Here is a 20,566-nt window from a genome sequence, read left to right as displayed (position 1 = left end):
GAAATTTATGGTAGAACAACAAAAAACAAATTATGCAATCACTCACTTTTTAAAAATCACCTCCCCAAACCTAACATGCAGCAGTTAACTAGGATCTAGCAAATGTATGCTACTTCTAGAATAGGTTGATTAGAACTTGGCTTAGAACAATAGTTTTTTTCTTTTCTTTCTAAAACCTTCTAAAAAATGTCAGAAAGCAATAAACTTCAGCTCTCAATTGGACTATCTTTTCTCAATTGTTACAGGTATTAACCCAAGCAATTCGACTTGAGTGCTAAGAATCTCGAAAGACACAATGAACCTAGGTAGAAACTTTACAACTTACAGTTCTCTTGACCCTCGAGGCTCGAACCTGGAAAAGACAGAAGAAAAACGTTGACTTCATTTGCTTCAATTCTCACGAAGTGCAAGTGATGTGGAAAGAGAATAAAACTCACAGAGCAGAAGTACCAGCAGGACTCCCAGCCACATCTTGCCTTCTTTAGTCAACCCCAGCTGCATCCAGAAAGCAAGACTGCGGGCAGTCACTGCTGCCTTCGGGCCATGCCCCGGGGGCAGAAGACACTTCCCCTGCAGCGCAGAGGAGCCGGCCTGTGAAAAGCAGAAAGATCACTCTGGTGGCTTCTCCCAGCGCAGCCAGAGGAGATGGGCTGCGATGCTGGTCAGGTAATGGCGGCCATTGCTGGAAACCGGGAACAATGCCTGGGCTGGCCTGATATCTCCTCAGGAAATGACTGGTCTTCCTGAGGGGCCACTGAACACAGCTGCTTTGTTTAGTTTTTAAGGGGGGAAAAAGGCGCAAGTGGTCATTTCGCCTCAGATTTCCTGACCCTCCTGGTTAGGCTGGGTAGGGAGCCCCTTCTCATGGCAGGGGAAGAGGGTTCCTCTCTCTCTCTCTCTCCATCTTCCAGCCGCAGGGCCTCTCTCCTCAGGCACACAGCAAGACCCCTCTGCTTCCCTTTGCCCCCCAAAGGGGCTCTTTCCACACAGCGTAAGTGTGCACCTCCTGCCTTTCCGGGCAAGGCCGTGGGACAGGGCTGACTTTTCCAGAACATTGCAGGTTCATCGGGGAAACCTCCTAATGGCTCCCACTGCCCTCCAGAGAAAGCCAATTTACCATCCTCCGCCTTCCAGCCCTGGCTTCTCTCTCCAGCCTGGTGTCCGTGGACAAAAAGGAGTTTAGGGAAAGTAACCTCCCAGGGTGATCTAATCATAAATTCCTATCTGAGTTGGACAGCTCAAGCTCAGACACGTAACTTTTTGGTTTTAATCGATTTTCGAGAAAGTGGAAGGAGGAAGGGGTGGGATATCGATTTGTTCCACTTACTCATGCATTCATTGGTTCCTTCTTGTATGTGCCCTGACCAAGGATTAAACCCACAGCCTTGGCGTATCGGGACGTCACTCTAACCAACTGAACTACCCAGCCAGGGCCTATAACTTTTTAGTAAAAGATCCGTCTTTGCCTTAAGCAGACCCTGTGCGTCGTTTTTGTGCATCTAACACACCTTTGAACATCTAGGTAACCACCCTCAAGAGAGCACATAGGTCCTTTGGCAGGGGAGGTGGGGTAGAGAACAACCAAAGGACTTGTATGCATGCATATTAGCATAACCAGTGGACACAGACACCGGGGGCGGGGGGGGGGGGGGGCTTGCCTGGGGTGGGAATGGCTGGGGGTGAGAGGGGTCAATTGGGGGCGGGGGGGAGGAAGGAGACATATGTAAAACTTTAGACAATAAATAAAAAAGAAAGCACATAATCTTAACTATCCTGTAACCTTGTTTTCTCTCACCTTCATGAAATCTTCCTTATATTCCCTCCTTAATTTCTAATGCATAACAGAAACTGCAAAACTATCATTATCCAGCGCATTTGAGATCTTGCTTCCTGGCAATTGTCCTCAGTTTGGGCTCAGATAAACACCTATAAAAATGCTCCACAGATTTGAACTTTTTCCTCTTTTTTTATGAGTTTATTTGCACCAAATTGACGGCATATGCCGGGGAACAAGATCTCAAATGCTCCTGGACATTTCTTTTTTTTTTTTTTATTGATTTCAGAGAGGAAGGGAGAGAGAGAGAGAGAGAAACATCAATGATGAAAGAGAATCATTGACTGGCCGCCTCCTGCACGCCCCACACAGGGGATTGAGGCCCAACCCAGGCATGACAGGGAATTGAACCATGACCTCCTGGTTCATAGATCGACACTCAACCACTGAGCCATGCCAGCCAGTGGACATTTCTTAAGAAATGCTCTTGGACATTTTTTAAATCGACATCTCTCACCCACTGCCTTCCTTGACCCTGCGTTCTTGCTGTTAGAATTTTCCAGTTCCCAGAACACACCATGTGTCTGTGCCTTTGCCAATGCTGTTCCCCTACTTAGAGTATTCTCCCCCCTCCTTTTTTTCTGGCTGACTCCTACCCATTCATAAGTCAGCATGCCATGTTGTTTCTGAAATGCTACCCTCTCCTACTGCCACATGGTAACGCTAAGTCAGACTTGAACTGAGATTATGGAAACCAAAGATTTCTCTGCTTCAGGGGCAGTACCAAGACGTGATGGCTTCCAGCTCAAGAACAATTCTTTTCTCTGACCTGCGATTCAGTAAGTTTTGATAAGAGCTGTTGAGGAGCAATGCGAGCATAAAGGAGTTTTCCTATTGCTTTTTGTTGTTTTGTGTTCTCCAATCCCCACTATAAACCATCTTCTTTGGCAATCTACTGGAAAGTATTCCCGCCCACATACCAAATTTTCACTTGTCAGGAAAAAAGGATACACCATGAGTAAGAAAATAAATGTTGACTTCAAAGGTAACTCTCACATACTGTAGAGTAAGCAACTTTTGCTTCTCAAGCAATAAGGACAAATGTCCCTTCCCTTACCCCTAAGTTTAAAAGTAAACTTCTAAAAATTAGTCATTGTTTCAGATTCAATGCTAATACTTTTAGAACACCAGGAGGGGGGAGAAGGCTTTATTTCAAAAATAAATGTCAGTGTTTTAAAACAAAAGCAGAAAAACTACATCCTACAACTTACATCATGCACCAGAACAAATTCCAAATGGACCAACCATCTGAAGGTACAAAGGAAACCATAAAAGTTCTAGAAGAAAACATGAAAGAATTCCTCAAAATCTTGGAATGGTCAAGGCTGGTTTAACTATGACTTAAAATCCAGAAGCCATAGAAGAAAAGACTGTTAAATTATACTCCATGAAAAGTCTGCTTTGTAAAAAAAAAAAAAAAAAAAAATTTAGTTGAGAAAAACTGGAAAATATATTTGCAACTCACATCCTAAACAAAGAGTGAATCTTCCTAATATGTATAAAGCTCTCAGAAATAAAAAAATATATATATTTTTAAAAAGAGATAAAAGAAGAAAAAGATCAACAATACAATAGAGTCCTAACTGGTTTGGCTCAGTGGATAGAGCGTCGGCCTGTGGACTGAAGGGTTCCAGGTTCGATTCCGGTCAAGGGCATGTACCTTGGTTGTGGGCACATACCCAGTAGAGGGAGTGCAGGAGGCAGCTGATTGATGTTTCTCTCTCATCAATGTTTCTAACTCTCTATCCCTCTCCCTTCCTCTCTGTGAAAAATCAATAAAATATATTTTTTAAGAAAATACAATAGAAATATGGGCAAAGGATATGAACAGATAGATAACAATAAAAGTATCTGAAATTCAGAAATAGGTAAAAAGGGTCACAGTGTGTTCTTTCAGTGCCGGGCATAAGGCTCTCCTAGGGCTTACCTGCCCCTCAAAGGGTATGTAAACCTTTGTTTGACTTGCTGTTTACTAAAGATGAAGATATTTTACAATCCGTAAAGGTAAACATTAATTTTTGGAACGTCTATAGCAATACAAATAATTCCTGTTATCTGTGGTGGGGGGACAGGTGGTGAGAACTGGGCAGTTGGCACCCTTTCATTGTAAATCTTTCCTACTTTTTAGTTTTAAATTATGAAACTACTACTTTTTTAAATTATCTTTTTAAATTGTAATAAGAAGTTGAACGTTTTAACATCTTTATTGAGGTATCATTAATATACAGTACACTGCACATATTTATTATTTTTTAATATATTTTTATTGATTTCAGAGAGGAAGGGAGAGGGAGAGAGATAGAAACATCAATGATGAGAGAGAATCATTGGTTGGCTGCCTCCTGCATGATCCTTACTGGGGGTCGAGCCCAAAACCTGGGCATGTGCCTTTGACCAGAATTGAACCTGGTACCCTTCAGTCTGCAGGCTGATGCTCTATCCCCTGAGCCAAACAAGCTAGGGCTAAACTGCACATATTTAAAAGGTACAATTAGAAGTGTTGACATAAGTATATCCCACGACACAACAGCCATAATTAAGCAAGTGTACATATGGTCAAGGAGGAGAATAATCCCCGCCCCACCGTTCTTCAGTTCTTATGGCTGGACTAATAATAAAATAATAAAATTGCCAGAAAACCAGGTAAACAGGGGGAAACCCAATGTAATGCTTGTGCCCAGGAGAATCACAATATGACGCTCAGATCATAAAATAAAGCTCAAAGAAATGACTGAATTAGGTAGCTTCTTATACTTTTCAGACAAAACAAAACAATATATTTCTGAGAAATAAGACAAAGAAAGTTAGCACTCATTAGAAAGGAATCTGAGCAAGTTTCAGCTTGGGTAATAAATTAGTAAAGGCCTTATAAGGCTCATTTATACAAGCTTTTCACTCTGGATTTTATAACTACATCTTCTGGTAAGGTTTATTTCCTTCATTTTTTTAAAAAAACATGTTTTTATTGATTTCAGAGAGGAAGGGAAAAAGAGAGAAACATCAATGATTAGAGAGAACCATTGATCGGCTGCCTCCTGCACGCCCCACATTGGGGATTGAGTCTACAACCCCCCGGCATGTGCCTTGACTAGGAATCGAACCCTGACCTCCTGGTTCATAGGTCAATGCTCAACCACTGAGCCACCGAGTCTGGGCTGTTTTGTTTTCTTAGTATCGTGTTTTTAGAGTTCTTAATACATTCTGGAAACAAGTCCTTTATCAACTATGTGATTTGCAAATATTTTCTCCCAGTTAGTGGCATGTCTTTATAGCCTTTTAATGGTGTCTTTTGATAAGCAGAAGTTTTTAACTTTTAACAAACAAAATCAAGTTTATCAATGTTTCCTTTCATGGATCAACTTTTTGGTGTCACATAGGTCACAAAGATTTCCCTCATGTTTTTTATTTAGATCTATTCTCCATTTTGGGTTAACTTTTGTGTATGATGCAAGGTATTGATCAAAGTTCTTTCATTCATTCATTCATTCATTCATTCATTCATTCATTCATTTTTTGCACCACGAATGTCCAATTCTTCCATTTGTTGAATGGCACTATCTGTTACAAAGACTGTCTTTTCTCCAGTGAATTCTCTTTGCACCTTTGTTGAAAATCAGTATATAAGTGGGTTTAATTTTGGAGTCTTATTCTGTTTCATTGACTTATTTATCTTTATGTAGTACCACACTGTTTTGATTTCTGTAGCTTTATATCTTGGAATCAGATAGTCTTTTTTTTAACATATTTTTATTGATTTCAGAGAGGAAGGGAGAGGGAGAGAAAGATAGAAACATCAATGATGAGAGAGAATCATCAATCGACTGCTTCCTGCACGCCCCCAACTGGGGATCGAGCCCTGCAACCCGGGCATGTGCCCTTGACAGGAATCAAACCCCGGGACCCTTCAGTCCGCAGGCCAACGCTCTATCCACTGAGCCAAACCAGCTAGGGCTAAGTCAGATAGTCTTAATGCTCAAAACTTTTCCTTCCTTTTCAAAGTTATTTGGGCTTTTCTAGGGTCTTTGCCCTTCTATCTGATTTTTTTAAATCAGCTTCTAAATTTCTACTCAATAAAAAGCCTTCTGAGATTTTGATTGGAATTGCATTAAATTTATATAAATCAATTTGTGGAGGACTGACATCTTAACAATACTGAGTATTCTGGCCCTCGCTGGTCTGGCTCAGTGGATAGAGCATTGGCCTGTGGACTGAAGAGTCCTGGGTTCAATTCCAGTCAAGGGCACATGCCTGGGTTGTGGGCTCAATCATCAGCAGAGGATATGCAAGAGGCAGCCAATCAATTATTCTCTCTCATCATTGATGTTTCTATCTTTTCTCCCTCTCCTTCCTCTCTGAAATCAATAAAAATATATTTTTAAAAAATACTGAGTATTCTCACCTATGAATGTGGCATATCTCTTCATTTAAGTCTACTTTCTCTCACTAATGTTTTCTAATTTTCAGTGTGCTTTTCATTATAAACCTTGGTGTCCTTGTTAGTTTTTAAATCATGTGAATGTATTATCTATTAATCAAATTAAGAAATTGAGTTTTAAAATACAATCTGTGCCTCAGAGGGTTGGAAATCATTTAAAATGCCTATTGAACCACCCCTCCCAGCCCAGACAGTACCACAGGGTCACGTGCTGAGGCCCCAAGAGCCAAAACCAGGGGCTGGTCCGGCAGAGGACTTGTGGATCCTCACAGGAGACCCTCCCCTCACCACACTCCATGGGTCTGTCTGCCTCCCACTTACTCTCTTTCCTTGAGAATCACTCCCCTTCCCGTTCTTATAGAAATTTCTTCCTTCTCTCAGGCCTGGGCTATGACATAAGAACTAAAGCATATTTTCTTCATCATTGATTTTATTCATTGAAAAGACAATCATGTGCCCTAGCCGGTTTGGTTCAGTGGATAGAGCATTGGCCTGTGGACTGAAGGATCCCGGATTCGATTCCGGTCAAGGGCACATGCCTGGGTTGCAGGCTCGATCCCCAGTAGGGGGTGTGCAGGAGGCAGCCGATCAATGATTCTCTCTCATCATTGATGTTTCTATCTCTCTCCCTCTCCCTTCCTCTCTAAAATCAATAAAAATATATTTTTTAAAAGACGATCTTGCTCCATAGTCTTTATTTGTAAAGTATGACTGTCTTACTGAAAATTAAAAATGTTTAAATGAAATGATTCCTATTTCACCTTTTTAAAAAGTGTAAACTCAGTGGCCTTTTATATGTGCATGACCTTTACATGTCTTCCCCCTCCTTCCCCCTTCCTTAGTGAATTCCTTGATCAGGAAAAAAGGTTCCCCACAACTATTTTAGTTCTTTGGTAACTAATCAAATCACTGACTTATACATCGCCAGGGTGGTGGTCCCAGGTGTGCTCACCAGGCATGAACAACTCGCCCAACACCCTATTTCCCCAGAGCGCTGCCCCCTTCTCCCCTTTTGGCCAAAGGGACTTGAAGGAAGACAGAATGGTTTGTACATGCTGTGCTTCTGCCTTCAAATACCAGGAACGTCACGCAAACCCCAGTCACATCAGTCCTTGCCGCATGAAAAAGCTGCCTGCTAGAATAAACCTCAGGAAGTGTTTTTTCTGAGAAGCTGGGGTGGGGTCAGGGAGGAAGGGAGGGGAGGCAGGCAGCGAGCGGTCTTGCCAGGCAGCTACAGGCACCACACACAGCTGACCTCCCATCTATCTCAGGACCAAGGTGATAGGAAATAAGATGTCAGCCATTTCCCCCAGCCTGTAGCCGCCCATCTGGTGAATTAACACGCAGATCAGAAGCCGGGGTTCCAGACCCTTCTCTGCAGTTTAATAACTTCAGTGTCTTGAGGTGCACTTTCCTCGCCTATAAATGGGAATAATATGCTCATTCTACCTATTTTACTCTTGTTATGAAGATCAAAGGAGAGCTGTCATTTGAAAGACATTTAATCTACAGGGTACAATGGGAATATAAAAACAATGAAAATAAGAGTATTAATAGCAATAGTCGTGGGTCTCATCTGAACTGCTGCTCTGGAAACTCTGCTGTCTTACTGAGCTCCAGTGGAGGGCCTCTAAGCCCCCAGTTCAGTGCCCGCCTGGGTGCTGCCCTCTAGCTTTCCTCCTCAGTTTAAAGTGGATAAAGAGATCGACCTCCAGCCTGGCTGGCTTGGCTCAGTAGTTTGGCATCTACCTATAAACCAGGAGGTCACGGTTCAATTCCTGGTCCAGGATGTGGGCTCGATCCCTAGTGTGGGCGTGCAGGAGGCAGGCAATCATTAGTTCTATTTCAATGGTTCTCTCTCTCATTGATGTTTCTCTCTCTCTCTCCCTCTCCCTTCCTCTCTGAAATCAATAAAAACGTATTTAATTAAAATAAAAAAGATTGACCTCCAGGGCAGAGCCTTTATCCATTCTCTTGACAATTGATTCTATCCTCGGATTTCTCCCTCTCAGCTTTGAATCCACAGATTTTATCAGATCACCAGAATCCTCATCCAAGTCATTAATAAAAATATTCAATAGAGAAATAACAATCAAGACATATGGCTCTCTACCAGAGACTTGCCCCAAGCTGACCTCAATCAAAATTCTTTTGATAGAAACGTTCAGCAAGCTACAAATCCGCTTATTCTACTATCATTCTCTCCACCCCCTCCATGAAGATATGAGGATGCCTCATGAGGATAAAACCCAGAAGTACTGGCAAACCACACATCCATTAGATAGTGGCTACTCTTGATACTGTCATAGCAGCAGTAATGATAATAATAATGACAACAATCAAAATCAATAGAATAATTTTTGGTCCTTGCTCTCCCTTTCCTGACCTTTCTATCCAAGATGAATAAACTTTACTAAAATAAGAGGAAACCTCAATTGGTTTATCATAAATTCTTGGAGAAATTACCCTGCCAGAAAAAACTTCTGGGGAAGTTGGGGGGGGGGTGAGAGGGGTATACAGAATGGTTGTGGTTTAACTAAAAATCAACAAAATGAATTTTAGATACAAAAAGTGACTTAGGTTTAAAATACAGGCAGTTTCCAGCTTATCCTCAGGTTTCAATTCATAGTTTATTTATTTTTCTTTTCTTGTGTTTTTTTATTAATGAGGTGTATTATCTTTTTTAAAAAATGTATTTTTTATTGATTTCAGAGAGGAAGGGAAAGGGAGAGAGAAACATCAGTGATCAGAGAGAATCATTGATCAGCTGCCTCCTGCATGCCCCCTTACTAGGGATTGAGCCTGCAACCCAGGCATGTGCCCTGACTGGGAATTGAACCATGACCTACTGATTCATAGGTCGACACTCAACCACTGAGCCACACTGGCCAGGCCAGAGTTTGTTTTTAAACAGGTTGTTGAGCAAATGTTAAGTGTACTGAACAACAATCTAGGAAACACTGATGAATTTCTCTGGTCAGCCCCCCTCAAACTATTTACCTGCAATGAAGTTGAAATTGACTGTGAGCAATGTGCAATCTAATGAACAAACTGAACTAACAAGCAAAACAGAGACAGACTCATAGATGGAGAGCAGGCTGACAGCTTAGAGTGGGGTGGGGGGCTGTTAGGGGAATAAAGGGATTGAGAAAAAAAGAGAGAAAGAACTCATGGACATGAACAACAGTGTGGTGATTGTGGGGGGTACGGGGTGGGTAGAGGTGAAGGAGGGTATAGGGGAGATAAATGGTAATGGAAAAAATAAAGAGGGGGAAAGGGTAAAGGGGACAAATATATGGTGATGGAAGATGATTTGACTTTGGGTGGTAAGAACACAATGCAATATACAGATCATGTATCATAGAAATGTACACTTGAAACCTATATGACCCTATTAACCAATCTCACTCCAATACATTTAATTTTTAAAAGTCCCCCCAAAAGACATTTACTGTGAGCAGCCTGAGCCCCAAGTCTCTTCAATGTCTGAGTTCTGAACCCCTTTATTCCCAGAGGCAGGTGGGACTTGGCAGCTGCCCGTGTGCCAGGATCACATTAAGTTCAATGTCTATAACTTAAAATCATGTTTAATAGAGCCTCGTCCCTTTTTTCATGGGATTTACCAACAGGTACAGTGTCCCCATCCCTCACATCACCCATCAGTGCCTGAAGACTCCCACCTCTATGAGTACCCAAGCCTCACCTGTTGGCCCAGAAGCTAGCAGCCATTTATCCAACTGGTTTTCTTAAGCCTCAAGCTTTGGGCTTTAGGTATCCATCCTTCCCTGAATATTTTAATATTAGGGAAGAGCAGCAGAAAACACAGAAAGTAAGAGACAGAATGTTGGCTGACAGCTGCTGTTCCCATCATCCCTCTAGGGTTTGCCCACTTCCGCACGTAGGCTCTGGAATTTACAAGAGAATAATGCCTTAAAATACTTAAAACACAACTCACCGGATTGGTTCTCAGCCTAGTGAGTGATTAGTTCTGTCCATGTCCAACTGGCTTTCGCGGGGCCAGCAGAAGTGTGTGACCTTTCTTATCATGATGAGCTGTCACCTCGGTTTGAAAAGGAAATCTGGCCGGAGATGCTGAGGAGGAAGCAGGGGCTGGGGCCGCGAGGGCACGTTCTTCTCTGCTCTCAGCCGATGCCTCTGTTTTCTGCTTTGAAAGGAAACAATGGCTCTTACCTAAGAGGCTTCTCCTTCCAGCTTTTTGGACCAAGCCAGTAGGTGCTATTCCTGGGCTCCGGGGGATGAAGGTGTGTGGAGCAAACTTGCCTCTTCTACTATCCAGCCGGAAGCCCAGAAAATGTCCTGAGCTGAAGAAAACAGGGATGGGGGTAGGGAATTCCAAAGCCATAGATCACAGGGGCCTCCATACTCATCCTCTACAAAAGTCCAACAGGAAAAAAACAAAACAGAAAAACGGCCAAGAGGTTATTTATTAGGTATGTGAAAACTTTATGTGTGTCCAAGCATTCCCTACAATCTTTTCCTAGTGAGTCATGGCTCACAGTGCGCAGAACTTCAGTAAAGTCTTCGTCGAAAACAATTATGGAGAGGGCCCAGGCCTCTGTGGCTGGAGTTTACAGAAAGGCAGAGACTGGGGAGTGTGGGCCAGGCCTGACAAGGGCTGCCTGTGAGGGTTGTGCCCAGGAGGGATCAGGCCAGGAACTCAAGACTAGATGAGGCCTGGGGTATGAAGCAGGGGGGCCAGGAGAAGGGGTCCTCAGCGGGATGGGGGCCTAGCTGCCAGTAGCTGGTGCTGACCACAGCAGAACTCTTACAGGTTTGGTAGAGGACACTTGCAGCTACCAGGCCGGGAAGCAGAGATGACCAGAAACCAGCAAGGATTTTCTAACAATATGTCAGGACAAGTTAACTAGCTTTCAACTGTTGTCAGGGTTACTAGGTTGTTAAAACAGTCAAATACTGCAGATACAGGGTTTCTGGATTTCAGAAAGACATATACCCAGGCCTGTCCTGGGGTCTTCACGGAGGAGTGTGTGGCACCTGTCATTTCTGGGACAATTATAGCAAAAGAGTTCTTTTTAAAAATATATATTTTAATTGATTTCAGAGAGGAAGGGAGAGAGGAAGAGAGATAGAAACATCAATGATGAGAGAGAATCATAGATTGGCTGCCTCCTACACGACCCACACTGGGATCGAGCCCCCAACCTGGTCATGTGCTCTGACTGGGAATCGAACCATGACCTCCTGGTTCATAGGTCAACGCTCAACCACTGAGCCACACCAACCGGGCCCAAAAGAGTTTTGATCAGGGTTCCTTCAAAGGAGCTCTCTAGCAGAGTGCCACATGATTCTGTCTTCTTCCCTCTCTTGGTTGACACTTTTAGCTGAAAACACAATGATTGAATCACTAATGATACAGCACTGAGAGGGGTAGGGAAAAGGCCAAATGACAGAATCGCAGTCAAAAGGAAGCAATGGGCCAAATGGTGATATATATATATATATATATATACATATATATATATATATATATTGAGTGGCCAGATTATTATGATCTCTGAATGCATAATAATCTGGCCACTCAGTGTATATCCTATATAATAAAAAGCTAATATGCAAATTGTCCCCTCGACCAGGAGTTCGACCAGCAGGCAGGCCAGCCAACCGCCCATGTCCTCTCCCCCTGGCCAGGCTGGCTGGACCCCACCCATACACGAATTCATTCATGCACCCGGCCTCTAATACACACACACACACACACACACACACACACACACACACACACACTCTGAGTGGCCTGATTATTATGCATTCAGAGATCATAATAATCTGGCCACCCAGTGTGTGTGTGATTTTCATATATATGAAAATCAAGTTCCTAATCTTAGTTCCTCAACACTGACCTACAGATACAGGATGAGGGAGATGCCACTTAACAGTAGAATGCGTGGGAAACTGGTGAGTTTGAAAGGGTGTGGCCCCATCAAAGTTGGCAGCATCAAAGGAAGTAAAGAGTTCAGAAGAGGGGAGTAGACAGTGCCACTGCATTTTGTCATACATGTTTGATTCTGGGGGCAGAGAGGGTGTGACACCCCAAGGCAGGTGGACCAGAGATGAAAATGCTGAAGCAGGGACCTTCAAACCATATCCTAAGAGGAGCATTTGAAGGAAGTGGGAATGTTAAGATTTGGGGGCAATGTGATAATTATCTTTAAATAATTACATTGTATTTTTAAAAAATATGTTTTTATTTATTTCACAGAGAGGAAGGGAGAGGGAGAGAGAGATAGAAACATCAATGAAAGAGAAACATCAATCAGCTGCCTCCTGCACGCCCCCTACTGGGGATAGAGCCCACAGGCATGTGTCTTGACCAGGAGAAATCAAACCAGCACCTCATGGTTCATAGGACGATGCTCAACCAACTGAGCCACAGTTGTTTTTATGTGAAAGAGGAATTAGACATTTTTTCTACTTTTGGGGAGAAATGACAGGGAGGTATACAGGGTATCCCAAAAATGTATACACACTTTAACAGCGGATAGCTCAATTTTGAAAATGAAATGTATTTTAATAAATACCGCCTTTATAATTATTCAAAGTGTGTGTATACGTTTTTGGGGAGACACCCTATATTTTAGTTAGAACTTTGCAACACAGCAGGTGAGGCAAAGTTCTGAGAAGGTTTTTAAAGGCTGCCGAGGGAGAGGGAGCTGTTTCCAGAAACATCTGTGGCGTCTCCTTTGAGCCAATGTTGGCAAGAGGCAAGTGGACATGCCAGTTCCTGAGGATGCCGGCAGCCACACAGGCCACTCCTTCTCTCTCTGGGGGAAACCTGTGGCCACCGAACCTCTCTTCACCTTATTGCTGAAGCTGCCAAGGAGGCAAATCTTAGTCAAAACCAAAGCCATGAGTCAGAGAAGTGTTCCTGGGGATGAAGTGATTGCCAGGGTTGAAGACAAAAGAAAAGGAAAAGGGACAGTTGTCGTCAGTCATTGCAGAGGTGGTTAGTGGCGCCTGTTGCTGGTGGGCTGGGATCACGGTTCTGGCTTGATGCTGAGAAGGGCCGTGACCTTGTTTGTGGAGCTCATGAAGGACCAACCAGACGGCATTTCCCTTCGTGGAAACCTGAGCACGTCCACTGACCAACCGAACAGCAAGTGTGACAGGGACCAAAAAAACGAGAAGGAGAACAAAATGCGGCCCAAGTGCTCACAGTCTTCATCCCCGGGGACTCAAGGGCAGGAGAATGACACACGCCACGGATGGGACACAGAACTGAGGAAGGAAGGAGCCCATCTGGGCCTGAGGGTGACAGAGTGAGACGTACTGGCTGACGTTGGGAGGGACAGCGGGAACTTGATGTTCTCTGGGAAGTGTGTTACAATTCTTCCCTTGCAGGCCCCCTCAAGTAGCCCCCTTCAGACCACTTTCCTCAGAAGGCTGTGTTATTCTCAGTGGGGTTGCTGCTGAAATGTATGGAGCATTCAGTGTTTCCCATGTGGATGGAGCATTCGGTGTTTTCCAGTGTCTCGTTGGATCCTAGGAACCACATGTATCCTCATTGTACAGCAGAGAAACAAGACCCTCAGAGAGGTTAGTACACTTGCCCAAGGCCCCACAGCTAGTTTCAGAGGTCAAGTGCATTGCAGCCCTGGCTGCCTGATTCTAGCGCGGAGCCCTTAAGTTTTTGCACAGTGTCTCTAGAAGAAAAACGTTTTGAATGCCCCACAATAGGAAAATCTTTGGCTCAGAACAACGACTGATGGGGTCAAAATCTGAAAAAGTTGAAGTACACAGAATATGAAGTATTTATTCACCAAGGTTATTCTAGGACGTGATCCTTCAATTTGTTCTATACAACTGTCTTAATGTTTCCTGTTTCTTTACAGCTTCATTACCTGATTAAACACAATTAGAGTCACTAGATACATCCAAATATGAAAGGCAGCCAACCTGGGGCATGAGAATATGCACAGGAAGCGGTGCTTCTAGCAGAACTGAGATCTGTGTGAGTTAGGACCAAGCCAGGAATCTGTATAAACATTTCTAATATTGAGGATGTGAGAACACATACAGGTCTCCAAATGAGTCCCTCACAAACCTCAAGGATCTGCTTTAATTAGAAATGTTTTTAAAAATGGACCAGTTCCCCAAATAGATTTTTTTTTAAAAATGTTATGTTCACACAAAGATCTGGATCTGAATGTTGACACGGCTTTATTTGCCCTTCCAGCTTTCTTGGAAAACTGGAAGCAGCCCAGATGTCCTCCAATGGCTGAATGGTTTAGCACACCGCGGTTCATCCATGCCATGGAATATTCCATGTTATGGAATATTCCATGCTATTCCATAAAAAGGAAGGAGCACGAGATGCATGTAACATCTTGGGTGAAACTCCAGGGGAATATTCTTGCTGAGCAAAAAAGCTAACGCCCCAAATATGATTCTATTTATAACACATTTTTGAAATAACAACATTTTAGACATGGAGGACAGATTAGCAGTTTCCAGAGGTTGGGGGGGAGGACAGGGAAGGAAGTGGGTATGGCTATAAAAGGACAAAGGAGGGCCCTGGCCAGGTAGCTCAGCTGGTTAGAGCATCATCCTGATACACCAAGGTTGCGGGTTTGATACCTGGTCAGGACAGGTATCTGATCCAGGCACTGGCCTCTAAGGAATGTCCTGAGTGCTGGGCCAAACCCAGCAGCCTCAGCTCTCTCCTGCCTCCCGCTGAGAACACCTAAAACTCCTGGAATGCGGAAGTGACTGATAATGATTCAAATGTGCCGTGCACCTCAAATACCAATCTCCCCTCCACAAGAGCCAACCAATGAATTCATAACTAAGTGGAACAACAAATCAATGTTTCTCTCTCTCTCTCTCTCTCTCTCTCTCTCAAATCAGTAACTTAAAAGAAAAATATTTTAAAAATAAAAGCCCCTGCCCTAGCCAGCTTGGTTCAGTGGATAGAGCATCGGCCTACAGACTGAAGGGTCCTGGGTTCGACTCCCAACAAGGGCACATGCCCGGGTTGTAGGCTCCATCCCCAGTAGGGGGCGTGCAGGAGGCAGCCTATCAATGATTCTCTCTCATCATTGATGCTTCTATCACTCTCTCTCTCTCTCCCTTCCTCTCTGAAATCAATAAAAATATTTTTTAAAAAATAATAATAAAATAAAAGCCCCTGTGGTGCTGGAATTTTGTCTTGACTGGTGGAGGACACATGAACCTGTCAGGTGACAAGGCGATATAGAACTACATACAGACACAATGAGAACAAGTAACACTGGGTTGTAGCAACGTCAATATCCTGGTTGCAATACCATATTGTAGTTTCACAAAACACTACCATTGGGAGTAACTGGACACGTGTACTAGGGATCTCTCTGCATTACTTACTACAAATGCATGAATCTACTATTATCGCAATCAAAACCTCTATTTTTAGAAAATGGACTGGACAGTTTCTGGTCCCTGAAGGATTCAAGCTCTGGCCAGATGCTCCCTGACTCAGGTGTTGGGGGATTAACGCAGTAGGTAGCCCCAACAGTGTTCAATCCTCCAGCTCTCCTGAGGTCTCATGGGGAATGAGACCCTTCAGGTGGTGAGGAGAAAGCTGAGCATCGCACGAAAGCCCTCCCTTTCTGCTGGTCCCATAAGTGCACAGAATCAGGAGAACTGGAATGTCCTCCCCAAAGAGGCTCATCCTCTCAGACCAAGAGGAAGAGGTGAGCTGGGCTGCTCTGAAGGTATCTGGCTGGACCACCTCTGTCACCACAGGCTTTTCCCTAAGGCCGGGGCTCCCCACGGGTGCAGGGGCTCGGGCCACTCCTCTAACAAAAATAAAACATAAATTTTCACATTGCAAGCCTAAAACCCCAGGGTGACAAGGAGCAAACATGCTCCATATAAAGGGCGATTCTAGATGGAAAGTGAAGAGGAACATTTTGAGACCTAAGGAAGACACAGGGAAGAACTTGGATGTTCAAGGAGGTGAAGGGGGATTTTTGAACATTATTCTAGAGACACCCTGAAATGGCCAGTTCCTAATAATTTCATGATCAGCTGCACCCGAAAAGTATCCTTTAACGAACCTCTGGAGCAGTGAGATGGGTCAATGTGAGGTGTCCTTGGTCCCCTTCTGCCCCTGTAGGGTGACGCCAAGAGAGCCATCCTTTAGATCAACTTACAGAGAAGGTCCCTGAGGAGGGCAGCCAGTGAGGGGCCTGGGAGCTTCCTTCACTGTCTCTGGGATCCCCCACTCACCACTTGCCCTGTGTGCTTACCTCCTGGACCCCCTACAGGCCCTGGGTGCTCGGATGCAGGCACTGGCCTCTAAGGAATGTCCTGAGTGCAGCCAAACCCAGCCACCTCAGCCCTCCTGCCTCCAGCGGAGAACACCTGAACTCCTGTGAGTGCGGAAGTGACTGATGATGCAGGAGTGCATTGTGCCCGAACACCAATCTCCCCTCCGCTGGCATCTCAACTCCGCCTGCAGCTCCCCTCTCCTGTATCCACAGGTGCCCTCCATCTGTAAGCCCGACCCTCCAAGAAGGGATTTCTCTTGGGGTCTCCACAGGCAGGTAGGCACACGCAGAGGAAGGGGGCTCTGCCCTGCCTGGAATCGCATCTGCCCTGCCTGCGTGGAAGGCTTTGGCCACACAAAGCTAACACAGTATTACCTGCGCCTGCCTAGAAAGCCATTTTAAACATGTGGCGTGGAGAGCCGAGGGAAGGGGAAGAGCAGGGGGGCCCCAGTTCAGCCATTGTTCGCACACCAGCATTGTTCTCAGGCCTCCCGCTTACCCTGAAGGCCCCCAGGACCCCTGGGGAATCAAATGAGATTGTTTTTCCCAAGCTCGGGCTCTTCAGGTGTGAGCTGCAGTTCTAGGACGGCGACAGTAGTGACTGTGGCATTTCTGCAACAGGAAAGAGGAAGGAACTTCTGATCTGTGCAGCAAAGGCATCAACAATGACAATGTGCGCCCCCAACCAGCCAGCCGCAGAGGGAAGGGAGCTGGGTTTCCATGGTGATCAATCCGCAGGAAGCTGGCGACACAGCAGAGCGTCAGCAAGAGGACTTTTCCCTCTGCTGCAAACACATTCCTCACCCCAGAGCTGGTTAGGCGCCTGGCACCTCTCCAGGCTGACCCTCCAGAACCACAGGTAGAGGAAGAACGAGGAGGCCTCTCCCAGATGGAAATCAACACTGAAAATCCCTGGCCACTGAGAGCGAGAGGAAAGGGGTTTACTCTTAAAGGTATGCCTGGGCGACTCAGTGGGCCCAGCACTGTGTCATACTTGGGTGGCCATCTGCTGACTTTAAAGCTCTTATACAGTGTATGCCACCTACACTATTCCATTTCACTAACTTACATTGTGCCCCACACCATACTGGGTTCCATTATGAGCCCCACAGCATGGGTATTATTAGCCCTTTCATGGCAGAAGAACTGACCAGGTGAGGGAGTGTTTGGCCAGAAACAACCCATCAAGTTGAGATGGTTGCCACAAGCCACTTCTGAAGGTCTTCAGGGCTCTCATCTGAGACTCTCTCTTGCCAAAATCAGACTTTTTTCCTAAGGAAAATTCCAGGATATTTTTTTAATGCTCTGAAATGTTATTTGTCCCGAGCCTCATTGGTCACTCTTCATCGTGCCATGTTCTCATGCCTCTTGCCTTTTCATATGCTGTTCCCTCTGCTTGGAATGCTGGTCCCTGACTCTTTGACCAGTTAACTCCTGAGGGAGATGCCTGGCCCCTCCTTCCCAGTGGCTCAGACACCTTGCTTTCTGGGCCTCCACAGAACTTACCACACCATATGGTGAGCACAGGGTAGTGGTAAGAAAAGGCTCCTCTAGGCCCAGCCGAGCTGTGTGCCCTTGAGGAACTGGCTTAGCCTCTCTGGGCCTCCACTTTTTCATAGGCAAGATGGGGAGAGTGATAGTATCTGCCTTATAGCATTTGTGAAGATTAGATGTTAACACACATAAAGCACTTAGAAAACTCTAGCACATGGTTGGTGGTCAGTAAACATCAGCTGCTAATGAGTTAATGTTCCTAAAGCTGGGGCCATCTTCCTCAGACGGAGATGCTTCAGCCCTCCGTGAGTGTTCAGCAATATGAACACTGAATGAACACGTCCAATGAACTCTGAATGCGTGGACGGCTGTTTTCAAGCTACCATGTATGCAACAGACACAGGGCTAGGCACCTTGACACTTCACTAAATATTTCAAGACTGAACCCAGGTAGCTAAGGACCAGCATTTTGCCAGTGGAGCACGCAGCAGCGTCCTTGAATGGGCCCTTCTGACCTCCTGAGAGCCCCTCCCAACCTGCCTTGCCCTGGCTGGACCTGGAAAGGGTCCCCACCCTCACTGCTAGGCCACAGCTGGGTTACTCATGTGGTCTGTAAACACCAAGAGATCCAAATATCCCACATACCTGCGAAACGAATGCCACTCCGATGGCAGAAGGCAAACCACACGACCTTAAGCAGCCCGTCTCCTCTGTGGTTTCACTTGAAGAAGTGAAACCAAACTCTTCATGTAAATACCTTGATTTTAAACTAAATTGTAGCCTGGCCAGCATGACTCAGTGGTTGAGCATCAACCTATAAACCATAAGGTCACAGTTCAATTCCCGGTCTAGGCACATGCCCAGATTGCAGGCTCGATCCCCAGTGTGGGGCATGCAGGAGGCAGCCTATCAATGATTCTCATCACTGATGTTTTTTTCTCTCTCTCTCTCCCTCTCCCTTCCTCTCTGAAATCAATACAAAATATATTTTAAAAAAATAAATAAATAAACTATATTTTAAACAAATATAGTTTGTTTATTTATAAACAAAGTATATTTTTAAAAATAAATAAATAAACTGTATAACAGCCAAATCTCTCCCCTTAAAAATACAGCCTTCCTCAACTGTATAGAGACAAAATGCAGACCCGTGGTTGCCTGGGATGTGAGGAATCAGGGATCCACTGCAAATGGGCAAAAGGGAATTTGGGGGTGATGGACATGTTCTAAAACTAGCTTGTGGTGATCATATTTATTTATAAAATGTCGAGTTCTCAAAATTAGCAAATAAAAACAGGACATTCCGTTAAATTTGAATTTCAGATAAGCCACAAATAATATTTTTAGTGGATGTATGTCCTAGATATTGCATAGGACATACTTATACTAAAAAAGTATGTGTTGTTTATCTGAAATTCAAATTTAACTGGCAATCCTAACTAAAAGTCATTACAGTGTACACTTAGAATGGGTATATTTTATGGGTCTGTAAATTATACTTTAGTGTTAAATTTAGCACAGTGCCTACAATAGTTTTGTTGATTAGGAAAAGCTGTGCCCTCTCACTCACTCCCCATTCTCACCCCTGGCAAAATGCAACTATAAACGACCACCCCACCAGCCCAGGAACCCAAAGAAGTCAACAGTGTAGGAAATTGAAACAGTCGCCATAGCTTTGTTTTCCTGGGGCTTGGAGCCTGCAGAGGGAAAGATCCCAAGGTCAGAAACACAGAGCCTGTAATTGCTGGGTGCTCCAAGCCCTATAATCACCTCTACCCCACCCCCTCATTAATTGCTGCCCGGAAATTCAACTCTCATCAGCTTGACGGCCAGCTACCGACTGCCCAGCCTGGACTGCCCAGCACAGGCTGGGCAGGGGGCTACACAAATGAGTATGTCGCTGCCCTGCTCTCAAGTACTATCTTAAGAATTGCAAGCCCAGCCAAAACCGGTTTGGCTCAGTGGATAGAGCGTCGGCCTGTGGACTGAAAGGTCCCAGGTTCGATTCTGGTCCAGGGCATGTACCTTGATTGTGGGCACATCCCCAGTGGGGGGTGTGCAGGAGGCAGCTGATAGATGTTTCTCTCTCATTGATGTTTCTAACTCTCTATCCTTCTCCCTTCCTCTCTGTAAAAAATCAATAAAAAATATATATATTTAAGCCAAAACCGGTTTGGCTCACTGGATAGAGCATCAGCCTGCGGACTGATGGGTCCCAGGTTTGATTCCGGTCAAGGGCACGTACCTTGGTTGCGGGCACATCCCCAGTGGGGGGGGGTGCAGGAGGCAGCTGATCGATGTTTCTAGCTCTCTATCCCTCTCCCTTCCTCTCTGTGAAAAATCAATAAAATATATTATATATATATATACATATATATATACATATAAATATATATATATATTTATTTTTTTTTAAAGAATTGCAAGCCCAGTTCACAGCCACCCGCCAACATACACACTAGTTGCATTAAAAACAGAGAGACGGTACGCTTCTCTCTGCTATGGAAGAGAAAG

At 44.6% G+C, this 20,566-nt stretch overlaps 1 protein-coding gene across 10 annotated transcripts in view; it reads right to left on the bottom strand.

The window, feature by feature from the left end:
• Window positions 1-18,822, bottom strand: part of PECAM1 (platelet and endothelial cell adhesion molecule 1) — a 68,850-nt gene extending 50,028 nt beyond the window's left edge. For 2 of the 10 annotated variants that reach the window (XM_079796874.1, XM_079796875.1), the window contains exons 1-2: window positions 438-998; window positions 326-352 (exon numbers count right to left, since the gene is read on the bottom strand). In XM_079796874.1, the coding sequence (XP_079653000.1) occupies window positions 326-352; window positions 438-501 (91 nt within the window). In that variant the 5' untranslated portion in view covers window positions 502-998. Of the gene's footprint in view, window positions 1-325; window positions 353-437; window positions 1,001-10,224; window positions 10,694-18,697 lie in introns of those variants that run through there. The other 8 variants (XM_079796876.1, XM_079796868.1, XM_079796870.1 and 5 more) reach the window with 7 other exon arrangements.
• Between the last annotated feature and the right edge of the window lie 1,744 nt (window positions 18,823-20,566).

Source organism: Cnephaeus nilssonii (genome assembly GCF_951640355.1).
Source record: "Cnephaeus nilssonii genome assembly, chromosome: 19".
NCBI classification, from domain to species: domain Eukaryota; kingdom Metazoa; phylum Chordata; class Mammalia; order Chiroptera; family Vespertilionidae; genus Cnephaeus; species Cnephaeus nilssonii.
This window is presented reverse-complemented; position numbering and strand designations above follow the sequence as displayed.